This window comes from Lepus europaeus, chromosome 18 (genome assembly GCF_033115175.1).
Source record: "Lepus europaeus isolate LE1 chromosome 18, mLepTim1.pri, whole genome shotgun sequence".
NCBI lineage: Eukaryota > Metazoa > Chordata > Mammalia > Lagomorpha > Leporidae > Lepus > Lepus europaeus.
The window spans coordinates 1,238,909-1,256,224 of record NC_084844.1 but is presented as its reverse complement, the minus strand read 5'-3'; the positions used below and the strand labels follow the sequence as shown (position 1 = coordinate 1,256,224).

Below are 17,316 nucleotides of genomic sequence, written 5' to 3'. Positions count from 1 at the left end.
TGCACGCGGCCACGCTGACCGCCGCCTGGAGGTGGCTGGGATGAGACACACTGGGGAAGGCGGCGTGGGACAGGGACATGTCAGAACCCTAGTGAGGTGGGGAGGTGGGAGTGGGGGCCTTGGGTTCCCGCCTGCCTGGCCCTGGGCCCCACAGGTGCAGGGGGCCCTGACGAGGGTCCAGGCAGGATGCTGACTCTGTCTTGCTGTCTCTCCCAGCAGCGCTGGGCTGTGCCTGGCGCACGCACCTGTTCTGCAGGCGAGGGACCCTCTGTAGCCCAGCCTGGAGCCTGTGGGGCTCTCGTCCCTTCTGAGCCTGGGCAGACGCAGGGGTCAGGACTGTGGTGGACCAGGCACCTGCAGTCCACGCCTCCACTGAGCCACACTGGGAAAGCCCATCAGATCCCGCGTGCGACAGAGCAGGCGCTGGTGGCTCTGCCGAGGGTGCCCCTTCCTTCCACGTTGCCTGTGGGTGCTGGCCGTGGCCCCCGGAGGGGTGCACCTGTCCACTGCGGGTGGGGGTGTGGGGCTGGCAGACACAGCAACCCTGATGCCCGTGTGGGGAAGGTGTGGGCTCCAGGGACAGCGTTCCCTGCTGACCAGAGCTGCCCTCCAGGCTGTGCACAGAGGTTAGCTGGGGTGCCCAGGGGTCAGTGTGCGGGCCTGTTGGCTAAGCTTCTAAAGCCTTGGGGTCCCCCCTGGTCAGAGCATGGTGTCTTTAAAGATTTATTTGAGGGGCTGGCACTGTGGTGCAGTGGGTTAACACCCTGGCCTGAAGCGCCGGCATCCCATATGGGCACCGGTTCGAGACCCGGCTGCTCCACTTCCCATCCAGCTCTCTGCTGTGGCCTGGGAAAGCAGTAGAAGATGGCCCAAGTCCTTGGGCCCCTGCACCCACGTGGGAGACCTGGAAGAAGCTCCTGGCTCCCAGCTTTGGATCTGCACAGCTTTGGCCATTGCGGCCAATTGGGAAGTGAACCAGCGGATGGAAGACCCCCCCCCCCCCGTAACTCTGACTTTCAAATAAATAAATAAATCTTTAAAAAAAAAAAAGATTTATTTGAAAGAGTTACAGGGGGTAGGGTGGACAGAGAGACCTTCCATATGCTGGTTCACTCCCTGGATAGCCGCAATGACCAGGGCTGGACCAGACCGGAGCCAGGAGCCAGGAGCTTCCTCCAGTCTCCCACGCGGGTGCAGGGGCCCAAGCACTTGGGCCATCTTCCAGTGCTTCCCCAGGCGCATTAGCAGGGAGCTGGGTCGGAAGTGGAGCCGCCAGGACTGGATGTGGTGCCCGCATGAAGTGCTGGCATTGCAGGCAGTGGCTTTGCCTGCCCCATGAGGAGCTGGACCTCACACGGCAGCCCCTGCTGGGCCGGGCAGCCGTCACACGCCCAGGCCAGTGCTGCGTGGAGACCTGGCTCCGTTCTCGACCCTGCGTGCCAGGAGCCACTGTCAACAGAGGTGCCGCTGACCCCCAGGAAGGGCGTCTTGTGGGAGGGGCGGGGCCGCCTCGGGTCTCCTGGGAGGGCTCCGTGGGGAGCAGAGATGCTGTCACCACCCTGGGCTCCTCCCGGGCGCCTGCCCTCGCCTGTGGCTGCTGTGCCCCGTGCCCCTCAGACACTGCCCCAGATGTCCAAGCTGCAGCCAGCTGTCTCCTCTCCTGTCCACTCTGCTCCCACCCTGCCCCCGCCGTCCTGGACATGGCCAGCAAAGGTGCCCAGCCATGTCCACCATCTGTCAGGTGCCGAGCTGAAGGTGTGTGTTACGGGACTGGCCGCAGGGCCCTCCTGGAGTGGCAGGCGGCTCCGAGGGCAGCGGTGACCTGGGCCTGTAGTTCTGCCCTCGTCCCCCGGGGCAGCTGCCCAGCCCAGGTCTGTGGTCCACCCATGGCTGCAGGGGTACCAGGCTGGGAAGTCTGGCCCTGGGCTCCAGCCCCAGCCTCCTGGGGCCCTTCTCGTGTCTACCCCACTGTCTATGCCCTGGCCAGGCCGGGACCCTGGGCCCCCCGGTCCTCAGAAACACCCCCCACCCCCACCCCCACCCCCACCGGCCACACCAGCCCCGGCTTCCGGCTTCAGAACAGCTGCTGATGCATAAAAATCATTTATTTTCTTCATCGGCTCAGAAGTACAGTGCTGAGAGAAGAAAAGGGTCTTCCTCTCGCTGGAGGCCCCTTCTCCCCCACCCCTCTCTGCCCCCACCCGCCCTCCTCCCCTCCCCCCTCATCTCCCATCCAGGGCCTCAGAGGCCTGGGGAGCCAGCCGGGCCAGGACCCCAGCCCAGGTTTGGAGGTGGAGGGGCCAGGGGGCAGGGCGGCGGGCAGGGGTCCCACGGCTGCCCGGGGAGAGCGGGCAGGAGGCCCACACCTCCCAAGGGGCACGGGCTCTGCCCTGGGAAGGGGGAATCCACAGCACAGCCCCAGGATTAAAGGGGCGGCTGCAGGAGCTCCCCAGGGCTGCTCCCCTCCCCCGCCTGTGGTGTCCTCCGGAGCAGGGGCTGGACTGGCGCACAGCTGCTGTGGCTGGCTCCCAGGAGGGGCCGGGGCAGGGTGGGGACGTCCCGGTGGGGGCGGGGTGAGCTCTGGGCCATGGCAGGTTTCTCAGTGGAAGGACTTGCGTGTACCATCCATCCCTGCCCCTGGTGTGTGTGGGGAGCATCCGGGGCCGGGGCTGAGCTCGGAGCCAGAGGAGGGGGTGGCTCTGGCCCAGTGTCTGCACGGGGGCGGGACCACCGAGCCAGGCCAGTCCACCTGGGCTCTCAGGGTGTGGCTCAGGTGTCCATGGGTCACGGGGCCCATGAGTTGTCCCACTGACGGCACGAGGATCCCGTGATACAGGGACTTTGGGAATGGTGGAAGGGAGCTCTCTTCTGGGGTCCAGCTGCCTGGGGGAAACTTGGGGTCTCCACCCTCGTCACCACCTGGGGCAGGGGAGCTCTGGGACAGCGGGGGGGTCCCTGGGAGGAGCCAGAGGAGTCCTACCTGCCCCAGTTTGGTCCGGTGGTCCGGTGAAGTCGGGGGAGGGGCAGGCTAGCAGCTGCCATCTTTAGAGCCGACGCCTCAGGGGTATCTCAGGACCGCTCTGAACTGCCAGCCCCTGATGCCCGCTGAGAATGGCCCTGTCCCTTTCCTACCTCGGGGAGACCCCAGACCCAGTTGACAGACGGCAACCCTGGCGTCCAGCCAGGAAAAAGAGGCACCTGGCATGGGGGTGTTAGCCAAGCTGGGGAGGGGGCTCCTTCAGAGGCAGCCGGGCGGGCCCCAGCAGGTCTGAGTCCAGAAGCCCCTGTGGCTGCCACCCTGCTGACGGAGCAGTGGGCAGGGGGCCTCCGGGGACAGGGTCACAGGGCTCCGTCCCATGTGTCCTGCAAGCCAGGGACACGTCCTTTCCGGAAGGGGAGGCAGAGTGGGCATCCTAGGAGGCCAGGGCTGCCCAAGGCCCAGGGCCAGCTCTCAGAGCCTCGGTGCCAGGGAAGGGGTCGGATGGTCTCCCTCAGGCCAGAGCGGGGCCTGACTCAGCCAGAGGGGAGGGTGTGGCCCTGGGGGCTGCCATACCCACCACCTCAGGAGGGTTGCCATGGGTCCCACCGGGAGTGGACCACTGACCAGCACAGCAGGGTCCAGGTCCCACGCTTGCCTGGGGGCCTGTCAGACGGTGTGGGCCGAAGGCTGGGAGCTCTGCAGGGCGCTTGCCTGCTGTGCCCCCTCCCAGGACACACGGGGGCCCCTCCGTGGCCATCAGCGATTGAGTTTGTGCCCAGCGGGTCGGGGTACAGGCGAAGACCTGATGTGCCTGTTTCCCATGGCGCTGGGAGGTGGCCGGTGGCCTGCCAGGGCTGGGCAGGTGCGAGCAGTGGTCTCTACAGCCAGGTCCCTGCTTCTCCAGCTCCAGGATACCCCAGATTTTCGGGGAGTCTGGCGTCTACCTTCCTACCCGTGAGCCACTTGGATCACCATGGGAACGGCAGCGTTCTGTACGGGCAGCCTCGTTTCTATGGAGCCCAGAAAGGCAAGTGCTGTGTGGGCCCCTCAGGGGGCGGAGGAGAGGCTGGACCTGCCCCCCCATGCCTGCCCTGCGGGGACACGCTGGGCGCCAGGCCCAGCGCCTGCGTGGGGAGGCACTCGAAGCAGCTGTGCCAGGGGCACCTGAGGGGCTGCACTGTGGCCCCAGCTGCCCGGGGGTCCCAGGGGAGGCTCGGGAACAGGAAGCTTGCACCTCCTGACTGGATTGGCTGGGCAGAGTGAGGGCTAGCGCCAGGGAGGGCCAACTGTCCCCAGGGCAGGGACCCGGCGTTGGGGGGGATGTGGGGAGGGTACAGAGGCCCCATGGGTGAACAGGGCTCATGGGGAGCCTGCAGAAGGCAGCCACTGGGGGAGGCACAGGCGTGGGGGCGGGGCCTCCATTCCTGGGTTCCCCAGAATCAGTGGCCAGGGAGTGCAGACTGGGGGCAGGAGGGGACAGAAGCTCCCAGGTGACCCCGGCCCTTGGCCGGACCATGGGACAGGGAGCGCCTGGGGAGGATTAGGCTCGGCTCCCTCCAGAGGGGTAGGGAGAAGGGGTCCCCAGGGGTGCCCAGCAGGAGTCTGACCCCTCAGGGCTTCGAGCCTGTGGCCAGCGCTCCCGCCCACCCTCACACCTCAGGGCGGTGGTGTGTCCATCCGGTCTGCGTCCTGGACCGGGAACAGCTGGTGAGTCCCTGAGGCTTGGTGCTGGCGAGGACCGTGGGGTGGGGCTGGGCCCGAGGGATCTGGCTCTTAGCCCTGGGCGAGCAACTCCAGTGTGCCGGCCCGGCCCCTGGGCTCAGCAGCCAGAACCGCCCCGCCCGGAGGACAGTCCCCCACGAGCCCCCGGCAGCCCGGGCGGCTGGAGCAGCTGCCTGGGCGCCATGTGTCAGGGCGGGCAGGTGGCTGGCTGGGCCCAGCCCCAGAAACCCGACCCCTGAAGCAGGGCCCAGGACTCCCTCGGGCAGCGCCGGCAGCCTCAGCTTTCACAATATTGTGGTGCAGCCTCTTCCAAGAACATTATTTGGTTTTGGAAATTGAACTAATTAGGTTTCTCCTGGGCTACCCGGTCCCCTCGTCCCTAATTAGCAGGAAATTGACAAGGAATTTACATGACTGAGGACAGTTTTACAAGTTCCAAATGTTTCTCCTGGGCCCCACCCGCGGGGAGAGGCGGGGAGCCCCCTCCCTTGAGGGCAGCCGTGTCCCCCGCCCTTGCTGGCCGGGGCCCCGGGTGGAGAGCCAGACACAGAGCCCACCGGCAGGAAGGGCTGTCCTGGGCCACAGGCCCAGCCAGGGCAGCAGCGGGAGCCCAGCAGGGGCGGCCTGGACGCTGGCTTCCTTTCTGCCTGTTTGGTACCGCCCCCCGCCCTCCACTCCAGCTGTCCCGTCTGGGGGCCTCCCCAGCATGTTCCTAGCCACAGGTTCCCCGGGGTCTCAGCCCTGATGGGGGAAGGGCACCTGGGAGCTGCCACGCCTCCTGCCCATGCACAGGGCCCCTGGGCCTGGTGAGGGTGGTGGTCACGGCCGTGGCCGTGTCCCCCAGGGAACACTGCAGTGGGCGGAGAGGGGAGGGTGCTTCCTGTGTCCCCTGCACCCACCCTCTGGAAGCCTGGTGGGCACTGAGCACTGGGGGGGGGGGGGTCCAGAGCTGAGGCCGAGCCAGCTCCTGTCTCCTGGGGGCCGAGGGCAAGGGTGGTGCTGGGGGTCACCCGCCCGTCAGTGCCTCTGTCTCCCGTTCCAGGTGTTTTGCTGTGGGTTTGTGTTTAAGTGGGGGTGGGGGAAGTGCCCTGGGCGGCGGGGTTGAGGGAGGCACCTGGGGCCCGAGCCCTTTGGCTGCCCCCCTGCCACGCTCCCCGTTGACCCCGGCTCTTTGCACACAGACAACTTCTACCTGCGCAACCTGCCCCCCCAGCCTGCGCTGCTGCCCGCCAACCACAGCTTCCCGGGCGTGGCCCGCGCCGGCTCCTGCAGCCGGGACCGGGCTGAGGCCGGCTCCCTGCAGAAGGGCCCCAAGGAGTTTGACCGCTTCCTCGTGGGCAAGGACAAGGCCGGCCAGGTGGCCGAGGGCAAGGACGAGGACAGCGGCAAGGATCGGCACAGGCTGGTGCTGCCGGTGCCGGCCGACGGGCACTGCAAGGAGGGCCGCCCCAAGCACCTGGCCTCCTGCCTGCTCAACGCCAAGGTGCTCACCGGCGAGGCAGGCAAGGCCGCGCTGCCCACCTGCGCGGGGGCCGTGCTGGGGTGGCCAGGCGCGAGCCCGGCGCCTGCTGGTCGCTGCACCAAGGAGGCGGCGGGCCCCGCCGAGCCAGGGCCTGCCTTCGGCGAGTGCCTGGAGCGGCGGCAGATGCTGCACCATGCCGTGTCCTACACAGTGCCCTCTGGCCTGCCTGCTGGGCCGCCCCCGCCCCTCAGCTCAGCCAGCGGCTCCTTCCCCTGCCTGCAGCTGCACGCCGGCCCGGACGGGCTCTGCCCGCTGCAGGACAAAGCCCCCCGGGACCTGAAGGCCAGTGGGCCCACCTTCGTGCCTTCCGTGGGACACCTGGCCGACAAGAGCCGCCCCTGCCAGGCGGCCGAGGCCTGCGCCGTGGCTGTGGAGGGCAAGGAGCGGCACCTGGAGGGGGCCATGGCGCCCGACCACGCCGTGTCCTACGGTGTCTCCTACGCCCAGCTGAAGGCCGAGGGCAAGGGTGAGCGGCGGCCCGGGGGCTTCGAGACCGGCCTCAACCCACGCCTCAAGGGCCTGGAGTATCTTGGCAGCTCCGGCCCGGAGGACGCCTTCCCCGGGCTGCCCCAGGGTGCCCAGGACAAGGGCAGCTATTTCGAGTGGCCCCCCACCGCCCCCTCGCAGGACTGCGCCCGGTCCAGCCACCAGGACCCACTGCTGGGAAAGGCCACACAGGCCTGCTGCACCTTGGACAGGGCCGCCAAGGAGGCCCCTGCGGGCCCCACCGGGGTCCAGAAAGTGGCCCGCGTCCGGCATCAGCAGCACCCAGCGGGCCCGGAGGCGGAACCAGGGGCGGTCGGGGCCGAGGTGAAGCGCAAGTCCCTGGAGCTGGCGTCCCTGGGCTACGGCGGACCCCACCTGCCTCCGTGGGGCGTGCAGGCTGGCCAGGGCCCCACGGCGGCCGGCGGCGAGGAGCGCAAGGGCGGTGCCTACCTGGACCCCTTCGGCAGCGGCCTGCAGCCAGCGGCCCTCCTACCCCAGGAGCTGCCCGCGCCGCCCGACGAGGTCTCAGCCATGAAGAACCTGCTCCAGTACAGCAACCAGGCGCTGGCTGTGGGCCAGAAGCTGCCCTTCGTGGGCCTGGGTGGGCTCAAGGCCAGCTGCGTCCAGCAGGAAGCCAAGTTCCCGGCCTCCAAGGGTTTGGGCCCGGCAGACAGGCCCGACTGTGCCCGTAGCCGGGAGCACGATACCGGGCACGGAGACGGGGAGGTACGGCAGCCCCCTGTGGGCATTGCCGTGGCCTTGGCCCGGCAGAAGGACACGGTGGGTCGGCCCGAGGTGGCCTACGGCACCAACACTGGACGGCAGGGCCGGGCCGCCCCCACCTTCAAAGGTACGGCCCCACCCCTGCCCTCGCAGCCCCCTCCCCCAGCTGCCTGAGTGGGGTCCCTGCCTGCCCGCTCCGGCTGCTGGCTCCCGGCCCCCCAGCCCACATCCCTCTTGCCCCCATGCAGCTGGCAGTGGGCCCCGTGCCACACACGCGCTGGACTTGGAAGCCGAGGAGGAGAGGACACGGCTGTGCGATGACCGCCTGGGGCTGGCCGGCCGTGAGCTGCTGCAGTAAGAGCCAGCCTGAGCCCCGGCGGGGGGCCTGTGACCCCGGGGCCTCCCGGAGCCACCCCAAAGCTGACAGCGGCTTGCCCATGGTTTTGCAGGGACAGCAAAGACCTCGTGGAGTTTGCCCGGCTCCGCCCGTCCAGCAGCTGCCCGGGAGACCTGGGCCCCCACCTCCTGATGCAGAGCGGCCAGCTGGGCGGGGACCCCGCCCCGCCTCCGCCCTGGCTGCCCCGCACCCGTAGCCCCTCCTTGTGGATGGGAGGACACTCCTACGGTCGGTGCTCACCAGTGGGCCAGTGGGCCGGGGGCTGGCTCGGAGGAGTGCACCCCCACGGCCAACCTGCTGCTCTGCCCCTTCCTCCACAGGCCTCAGCCACCCTGCCCTGCACCAGAACCTGCCTCCCGGCTTCCCCGCCTCCGTGCCCGGCTCCATGCCCTCCGTGTTCCCCCTCCCCCAGGACGCCCCCACACAGCTGGTCATCCTGCCCTCGGAGCCCACGCCCCACGCCGCTCCTCACGCACTTGGTAAGGGCTGGCGGGGCCATGAAGCGGCGGGGCGGGGCGGGGTGGGGGCTGACAGCTCTCTGGCCCCGCCCGCAGCTGACGTCATGGACCAGGCCTCGCTGTGGCCCCCCATGTACGGGGGCCGTGGCCACACCTCGCACATGCAGCCCCCGGGCCAGCTCCCCGTCTACTCGAGGTCACAGCTGCTGCGGCAGCAGAGGGCGGCACAGGCGCTGGAGCTGCCTCGGGCCCCCCAGTTCCAGGTACTGACCTTTCCGCCCGGCCCGGCCCCCGCAGTGGGGTGCAGGGGCGGAGCCAGGCTGAACCTGTGTCCCACCCGACAGCGAAAGCCGGAGGATCACCGCCCGGAGCCAGAGATGCCGGCCGCAGACAGGGCCCCGACGTCCACCCACAAGCCAGTTGCCTTAACCCCCACGGCCAAGGGCGCTTCCTTGTTTGCTGCTGCCGCCGCCGCAGGCCCAGCCAGGCTGTCGCCCTGCTGCCACTCACCCAACCCGAAGCCCCCCGCCCGGTGCCCCACCCCACCGCCGCGCCCCAGTGCCCCCTGCACTTTACCCGTCTGCCCTGCCAGCAGCCCTGGGCCCAGCCCCAAGGTGCCCAGCGCCGAGGACAAGAGCGGGGAGGGCCGGCGGCCCGGAGCTGACCTCACCACCTTGGAGCCAGGTAACAGCAGGCAGAGCTGGGTAGGGAGGGGCTGCTTGGCCCAGCACCCCCCCCTCCCCTTGGTAGGGCCCGCGGGGGAGGCCGGTGGCCGGCTGTGCCTAGCATGGCCAGCAGAGGGAATGCGGTCCTCTGCCAGCGCCCTGGGCCAGAGCCAGAGGGTGGCCTGCAGTGGGGGTTTGCAGCAGTCCCCCGTCTGCCTCTGCCCGGGCCCCACACCCTGCTCCATCCCCTGGCATGGGACAAACCCCAAACCGCCCCAGCTCCAGTGAGGCCATGGAGCCGGCAGAGGGCTTGTGTTTTGGGTTTTTTTTAGTTTTTCTCTAGTTTTTTCCTATTACAGTTAATGGGGCGTGATGCCTCAGACCCACTGCCGCTGGTTCTGGGTCAGAAAAAGCTGACTTGGGCCTCGTGCTTGCCCATCCTGCCTGAGTTAGCCCCTGGGGACCCCAGAGGCCGCCCTGGCCCTGCCCCCCCCCACAGTGGGCTGAGCGGGGAGCCTCCCTCCTGCCCTCTCCTGACGCGCCCCCTCCTCCACAGACCTGCCTCCTGGATGCCCACACCCCTCGCCCGGCATGGGCTTCGCCTCCCTGCCCGTGGACACACTGTCTGACCTCGTGGGCCCCGAAACTATGCAAACCACCCCCCGGGTGGCCCCGCCCGAGCCCACGGGGGCCTTCCTGCCTGTGGGGCCGCCCCCCTGCCGCCCCAGGAGCCTGCAGGAGCCTGGGCCACTCTCGGGGGCCGGGGAGCCCACCCAGGACCTTGTCACCGCGCCCCACCCTGCCGAGCGGGGTCCCCCGGGGAAGGCGGCAGCCCCCAGCCCCCGAGAGGGGCTACAGGAACTGCAGCGTGGGGCCCTCGTCGAGGCCAGCAGCCCCGAGGCCCCTGGCCAGGCCCGTTCTACTCAGGGAGGGGGGCAGGAGGAGAGGACCACGGAGCAGCAGCGCGAGGAGGGGGAGCAGGGGCCTGCGTCCGAGGCCCACGCCCCAGCCCCGGAGCCGCCAGCGGGGAGCCCGGGCACCCTCGGGGGGCACGAGGAGGGCATGTGCCAGGTGCCCGAGGCGGCCAGGCCAGGGGAAGGAAGTGTGGAGGACTTGGAGGACTGGGCAGCGCCTTCTGAGAGCAGCTGTACGCCCAGGGCGCTGCCGGGCCTGGACGCCCTGGTGGCCGCCGCTGTCGACCTGGGAGACCTGCCCAGCGTGGACCCGCCGGGCGCCTGGCTCCCCAGTGCCACGCCCACGCCCTGCAGCTCAGGGATGCACGGGATCGCCCTGCTCAGCGAGCTGGCCGAGCTGGAGGCACAGAGGCAGCGGAGCGAGCGGGCAACGCACGGTGAGCCGGGGCGGAGCCCTCAGACCCCCGGGCCTGGGCGTTGGTCCCTGAAGTGGGCCGGGCCACTCGTCACCCCTTCCTGGGGGACATGAGCAGGGACTGACACCAGGTCTGCTCCTAGAGGAGGTGAGCAGAGCCCTCAGGCCCCAGGCCCCCTCCCTGCTGGCTCCCCAGGGACCGCGTCCAGGGCACAGCTCCGACAGCTGTGGCTGTCCCCGTGTCACACCTGAGGGGATCGCGGGGGCCTCGGGGCGGGAGGGGAAGGGGCTGTCGCTGCCTCTGTCAGGCCCAGGAGGCTACGGCCAGGCCGCCCCTAGGCCTTGGTCCCCACACCGTGTCCCCCGGGGTGGCCTGTGATGGGGAGGCCCCGGCTCCCCTGGAAGCTGCCCCTGGCCGAGTGGCAGCCACCCTCCCACTGGACCCCCGGGGAAGCCCCTGCTGCGTGGGGAGAAGCCCACCAGGCGCCGCGTGGCCAGGCCTCTGTGCCCGTGCAGATCTGTGCGTTCCCACGGCGCTGATGTCGAGGGAACCGCAGTGCAGGGACAGTGGCCAGGGCCCCTGGAGGGCTGTGCCCAGGCAAGCAAGCCAGGGGTTCCTCGCCAGGGCAGGTACCCAGCCGGACCCCCAGGGAGGCCGCGCCTGGGCCCAGGGCGCGTGGATGAGGTGGCGGCAGGGCCCGCGCTGCTGGGCCCCGACCCTGTGGGGACTGTGGTGACTCCCTTTGGGGCGCCCGTCTGGCCATTGGCTGGTGCGTGCATGTGAGTGACAGCTGGACCAAAGGCCATTTGCTGAATGAAAGCGTGAGGCTCACGTGTGCGGGGTGGGGGGCCGTGTCGGTGACCTGGCGTGCTGCAGCCACCGGCGTGTGTCCAGCAAGCTCTGAGCCATGCCCACCCTGCTCTGCAGGTGCTCAGGCCCCTGCCCCGGGAACTGTTGGCCTGAGCAGAGCTCCCGGCAAGCACAGCGGCCGCTGTGGTCAGTTTCCTTCTGCCCAGGCAGGATTTGCAGAAGGGGCAGGCAAGGGTCCCTGAGTGCAGCCTGGGTGGTCCTGGCCTCCAGGGTGCCTGGGTCAGCGCTGGAGAGGGGCTTGAAGCACCGTGGGCAGGGGGCTGCCCGCCCTGAGCCCCTGCCCCGCCCCCGGCCCCCTGCTCCTTCCCGTCCTCTGAGGCTGAGCCCTGTGGGGGAGGACTGGGGTCTTGGCCCTGAACTTGAGTCCAGAGACTTGGGCGCCTCCAGGCACTGGGAGTTAACCCTGGGTGTTCTGGGCCGCCTTGCCCTGGGCTTGGTTTGCTGGGGTCTCCTGGGTGCGCTCGGCCGGGCGGGGGCGGTGGTCAGTCTGCTCGGGCCGGTGGGCCTGGCGTTCTGCGGGGGTCCCGGAAGCTCCAAGCCCACCTGTTCCTTTGCTGTTGCGTGTTATCCTGGTGATCAGACACCTCCTGTGGGAGCCCCTGTGGCTGACTGCTGCCCGTCCTCCCTCACGCACTGGAGTGACCGGGTGCCCCGGTCGGCCCTCGTCAGCCCCTGGGCAGGAGCCGTGGTTGGGCCTTGGAAGCCCCTGGCTACGGGGGTGACGCCGCCTCGGCTCTCCCGCCCAGGCCCGCCTGGCCGGGACCCCGTGACTTCCCCCAGGTGCTTGTGGGACAGACCCCTCCCCAGGGGTGGCTCCTGGGTGGAGCCGCTGCTCCAGGCCCAGCCATTCTGCTGGCTCAAGCTGAGGCCACGGCGGCCCCGCCCAGGCACACACGTGCAGACACACACGCGTGCATCACACACACACCTGCCCCCACCGTGGGCCCTCTCCTCTTCTTGTAAAACATTTTTGTTTGAAAGGCAGAGAGCTTCCGTCCCCTGGTGCACTCCCCCACTGGCCGTAATGGCTGGGCCTGGGCTGGGCCAGATCTGGGAACCAGGAGCTCCATCTGGGTTTCCCACGTGGACAGCAGCTTCTGCTGTGTTTCCAGGCCAGAGCAGGGAGCTGGATAGGGCGTGGAGCAGCCAGGACTTGAACCAGAGCTCCCGTGGGATGCTGGCCGCACAGCACCAGCCTCGTGTGTGCTTCCCTGCCTAGCCCAGGGCCAGAGTTTGCTAGAATGTTCTTTGCTGGGCTGTGGCCCTGAGGGGAGGAGGGGGCCCTACAGGCGCCCCTGGGAAGGGTGCGTGGTGTGGGCTGGAACCAGCCTCGTCACCCGGGAGCTCCTGCCCAGGCCCCGTCCTCAGAATCGGGGAGCCCCCCGGCCTCTCCGTGACCTCAGAGCTGCCCGACGTCGATGTGCATGCTGGGTGGGAGGACACGGTGGACGGGCGGAGGACAGGCTGGGCAGCCACTGGCCTAAACCAGTGCCCAGAGCCCCACATCGGTGCAGCCAAGCACACGGGCTCCTGACGGGGGCGCCCTGGGCCGGGGGCCACGCCTGTTTCGTGTCCTCTGTCCAGGGCGTCCACTTGTAGCAGCTGTGAACCTCCAGCACCACCCAAGTCCACCACAGGTCCCCGGGGTGCTGCAGGGAGCTGGGAGGAGCCCCCGCTGCCATGGACACAGTGGGCTGTGCCCCATCCCGGGGAGGGGCAGCGGGCCCCACCCTGCGGCCAAGGGGGCTTCTCTCCAGCAGGCGCCAGGCCTGGTGGCTGCGTTGCTCCCACCCACCGCCTGGCCCTTCTGGGTCCTCAGGTCCTGGGGGAGCTGCGTGGCCTCGGGCCCAGGGCTGTGCTGGGGCAGAGGTCAGCGTCGGGAGCCCCTCGGGGGCAGTGCCGCCGCCTGCCTGTGCCTGTGCCTGTGCTGACCTCCCTGTGCCCCCCAGCAGCGGAGGACGTGCTGGCCTTCAACCTGCAGCACCTGGCCACGCTGGCCACGGCCTGGTCTCTGGTGGAAGCTGCCGGCCTGGACAGTGCAGCCGCCTCGGCCCAGCCCCAAGCTGCCGACCCCCGTGGCGGCCCCAGGCTGACGCCTCGCATGCGGATTCTGCGGCGCAAGGAGACCTGGGCCCCCAAGACCAAGCCTGTGAGTGGGAGCCCGGCCCGCGCCGCCCGGAACCGCGCCGGGGGGACCCCCAGCGCCCGGGCTGCCACCCCGTCCTCAGGCCCCTGTGCCCCTGCCTGCAGGTGTGCCCCCTGAAGACCGCCATCGACCAGCTGGACACCCAGGAGGTGGAGATGCGCGTGCAGCTGGCGGAGCTGCAGCGGCGCTACAAGGAGAAGCAGCGGGAGCTGGCGCGGCTGCAGCGCAAGCGTGACCACGAGTACGGGGGGGCCCTGGCGGGAGACGCCCCCAGCAGAGGCTGGTGCGGGGGGGGTCCTCCCTGGGCTGCGGAACAGCATGGGGGGGGGCCTGGCGGGAGACGCCCCCAGCAGAGGCTGGTGCGGGGGGGGGGTCCTCCCTGGGCCGGGGGTGCCCTGGGCTGCGGAACAGCATGGGGGGGGGTGCCCTGGCGGGAAACGCCCCCAGCAGAGGCTGGTGCGGGGGGGGGGCATCCTCCCTGGGTCCGGGGGCGCCCTGGGCTGTGGCGTCGGGAGCTGTGCTGCTATGTGTGCAGGATGTGGGCTGCGGGGAGCTGGGGGCAGGAGGGCCCTGGCCACCTGCCTGGCTCCTCAGGCCAAGTCTTGGGCGCATGCCCACCCTGGTCTTGGCCCCTCTGATGGCCTCTCCTGCGCCCCCAGGAGAGACGAGAGCTCCCGCAGCCCAGCTCGGCGGGGGCCCGGCCGGCCCAGGAAGCGCAAACACTCCAGCTCGCTGCCCGCCCTGCGCCCCGGGGGCCAGCTGGCCCGGCGTGACAGCAAGAAAGTCAGGTGAGTGCCCAAGGCGGTGGTGGCTGCAGCCACGGGCGGGCGTGGCCGGCCGGCGCCTGGGTCTGGGCTCCCGCAGGCCCCGTGTGCCCGCATGCAGATGGGGGTGTCCCTTGCTCAGCCCCTCCCTGCACCCCGCCATGTGGCTCCAGACTCCTGGTCGGGGCCCCCCGGGGGCAGGCCACGGTGGGGAGGCCTCGGCAGCGTGGGTGCCGCGTTATTGCCCATTACCCGCCCGGCGCACTCGTCGGCACGCTCCGGGCCGGCGTAATTGTCCTTCTCGGCTACAAATTGCCTCTCCCGGCAGGCCCATCTGCATAAATCCTCCGGCGCCTGCACGCGCCCGGCATCAATCCTGATGATTTGGTAATAATAGTTAAATCGGCACTAAATGGTTCCTTCAATTAAGACAGAGGCAAAAAATTAATCTCAAGGCTTTATGTCACAAAACGTTAGCAAACGCCGAGAAGGTTGCGGGCTGGGGGGGGTGGGATTCTCGCGTGAGCTGCCCGTGTTCACCATATGGCCGGGGGCCCTCCCTGGCTGCCACTCTGCCTGCCCAGGTGCTGCTCGGCGGAGGGGTCGGGCTGTGGCCAGGGAGGCAGGGTGGGTCCTGCAGCTTCTCCCCGGCCCCAGGTCTGTGTGTCAGCCTTTGTCCCGGGCCTGGAGGCAGCGGCCTTGGGACTGGGAACAGAGCCGGTCCAGGCTTCCGCGTCCTCAGGAGCAGGCCTCTGGCCGCTCCCTCCCCAGCTCCCTGCAGGCCAGCTCTCGCAGCAGGGGCGGGGGTGGGGGCTCCTGCCTGTAGGAAGTGGGGGTGGGCGTGCAGGGCCCAGAGGCTTCCTGCCCGGCCTCCCCTCTGGACAGGAAGGTGAGAGGGGACACAGCCCCGCGAGGCCAAGGGCGGGCCAGGGTCGTTCTCCGTCTGTGGTTGCCATGACACCATGGGCGCCTCTGTCCCCCACAGGAAACGGGGGTGGGAAGGGACAGGAAGTCATGCTCCTGGCATGGGGTTGCTGGGGAGGGGCTCCGGCAGAATCTGGGTGCCTGGGGGGGTCTGCCGCCTTCCCCGGGCCACCCCAGCCCCAGCCCGGAGGAGACAGGGTGCTCCCTGTGGGACGGTCTCGGCCTCCCTGCTCCCCAGGCCCTGCTGGAGTGTGAGCGCTGGGGTGCAGGGTTGGCAGGTGGGTGCAGGATGGAGCGCTTGGAAGGGTTTGAGCCCAGCCCCTGCAGACGGGCACGGGGTGCAGGGTGGTCCGGCTGCTGCCAGCACTGCCCTGGTGGGGGTGGAGCTTCAGGAGCTGCCCCAGTCCCCCTGGCTCCCCAGACTGGACTTCCGCGATCCCCACCCCAACCTCGCAGAGGCTGGCCTGTGTTCCCGGTGGAAGGAGTGGGGCTGAGACCCAGCGCACAGGGTGCAGGAGCCGGAGCTGGGGCTGCCTTCCAGGGAGCCCGGGCCTGGCCGCTGGGTCCTTGGGGGTCACCGTTGGACAGCAGCTGAAGTGTCCTTCCCAGCCTGGTGGGAAGAGGGGGCACAAACGCCCCCTCCCAGCGAGGCGGAGCAGGGCGGGGTGGGGGTGGCCACCAGGACCCCGGCTGGCGGCAGGTGCGGGGGGCTGGATGCCGGCTCCGCCACCACACTGCCGCTGTCTGCTCGGGGCAGGGCCCTCTCCGGGGACCACCAGGGACAGGAGGCTCCTCTGCCCCGTGTCCCCAGGGCCGTGCGGGCCAGCCTGAGTCTGCTGTGTGCGGAGCTGCGCGGCTCCAGCGAGCCCCCGAAGAAGCGGAACAGACTGGAGAAGAGCATGTATGCGGGGCTGCAGGCCGCGGTGAGCCCCGGGGGCAGGAAGCGGGGTGCACGCGGTGGGGACCCCGCGCCGGGGGCTGCTCGCCAGCAGGGCCTGGCTGTGGGCTCCGTGGTGCTCCCCCCAACCCAGCTCTACAGAGTCTGCTTGGAGAGACGTGGGGATGACCCCGCGCGTGACCACAGCACCAGGTGCACACGTGGTCGGGGGAGGCGCCCCTCTTTCCCACCGTCCTCCTCCCCAGGGTCCCAGCTGGTGTCACCTGGTTCCCTGCCAGAGCAGGACACGGCTCCTGGGCCTCCCCTTTACCAAAGCAAAGGTCCCGACCCCCAAGTCCCCCGGGGCCCTGGTCCCCAGCCCCCGCCTGGGCACACGGAGTCGGGGACCGCGGGGTGGGGTGGGCAGATGTCCCCGCTGCCCTTCCTGAGGGCAAGGGCCTGGAGGCACGGCTTCCTGAGCCGGCTGGCAGGGGCAGGGCCCGGAGTCTGGGGCGGCGCTGGGGGGGGCGGGGCTGTTGCGAAGCTGCCACCGCCCCCTTGCAGGAGAAGGTGCGGTGCAGGAAGCTTGGCGGCCAGCGCGAGCTGGCATCCGCCGTGGCCCAGCTGAAGCCCAAGGCCAGGGCCCAGGCGCTGCCTGCCGGCCTTGGCCCCTTTCAGCGGAAGGAGGCCGCCCCGGGGGGACGCGTCCCCAAGAAGCTGTCCCGGGCCAAGAGCGCCAGGGCGGCCACTGGGCACCCACGGGCTGGCGGCGACGGCAGGGAGACAGCCACATTCCCCGCCACACCAGCCACGGCCCGGACGTCCGACGCAGGCAAGTGCTTTGAGGGCTGGACCCCGGGAAGGGTCAGGCAGAGGCCGCGACCACCCCAACCCGGCAGGGAGGTTCCAGGGAGGGCGTCCTGGAAACCGGGGTTAAAAATAGGCACTCCTGCCCGGCCGGCTGACCCTGAGAGGTTTTCTGGCCCCCAGCAAGCACGCGTGTCCGCAGAGCCTGGAGAGACCCCACTTCCCCCCAGCCCTTCCCCAGGAAGCACACGGGGAGGCAGCAAGCAGGGCCGGTCTGAGCTCCAGGGCGGCTGGGAGAGGGGAGTGGGCAGGGACCCTCAGTCCACCCAGCCAGACACCCAGCGCCCCAGGCTGCTTCCTGGGCAGGTCCCGCCCAGACCTGGAATCAGTGGGTGCCCGTGACTCCCCAGGCAGCGGCTACGACAGCGAGGACTGCCAGGCCCTCCTGGGCACGGACGCCGCCCGCAAGGAGCCCGGGCTGCTCCTGCACGCGGGGGCCGGCACGGCCATGCTGGGGCCGTCCCCCTCGTCGGTGGTCAAGATGGAAGCCAACCAGAAGGCCAGGAAGAAGAAGGAGAGGCAGGGACTGCTGGGTAAGCGGAGGCCGGGCGCCGGGGGGGGCCACAGCGGGACCCCCGTGACGGC

The 17,316-nt window shown here is 69.9% G+C and overlaps 1 protein-coding gene across 1 annotated transcript in view; it reads left to right on the top strand.

Moving 5' to 3' along the window:
* Nucleotides 1–17,316, top strand: part of BAHCC1 (BAH domain and coiled-coil containing 1) — a 42,966-nt gene that overhangs the window by 19,482 nt on the left and 6,168 nt on the right. The window contains exons 3-16 of the mRNA XM_062216126.1: nt 3,885–4,007; nt 5,884–7,560; nt 7,682–7,787; nt 7,883–8,058; nt 8,151–8,309; nt 8,385–8,551; nt 8,633–8,972; nt 9,510–10,304; nt 13,106–13,302; nt 13,404–13,540; nt 13,959–14,087; nt 15,799–15,910; nt 16,429–16,700; nt 17,086–17,264. Coding sequence (XP_062072110.1) covers nt 3,885–4,007; nt 5,884–7,560; nt 7,682–7,787; nt 7,883–8,058; nt 8,151–8,309; nt 8,385–8,551; nt 8,633–8,972; nt 9,510–10,304; nt 13,106–13,302; nt 13,404–13,540; nt 13,959–14,087; nt 15,799–15,910; nt 16,429–16,700; nt 17,086–17,264 — 4,569 coding nt within the window. The remainder of the gene's footprint in view (nt 1–3,884; nt 4,008–5,883; nt 7,561–7,681; nt 7,788–7,882; nt 8,059–8,150; nt 8,310–8,384; nt 8,552–8,632; nt 8,973–9,509; nt 10,305–13,105; nt 13,303–13,403; nt 13,541–13,958; nt 14,088–15,798; nt 15,911–16,428; nt 16,701–17,085; nt 17,265–17,316) is intronic.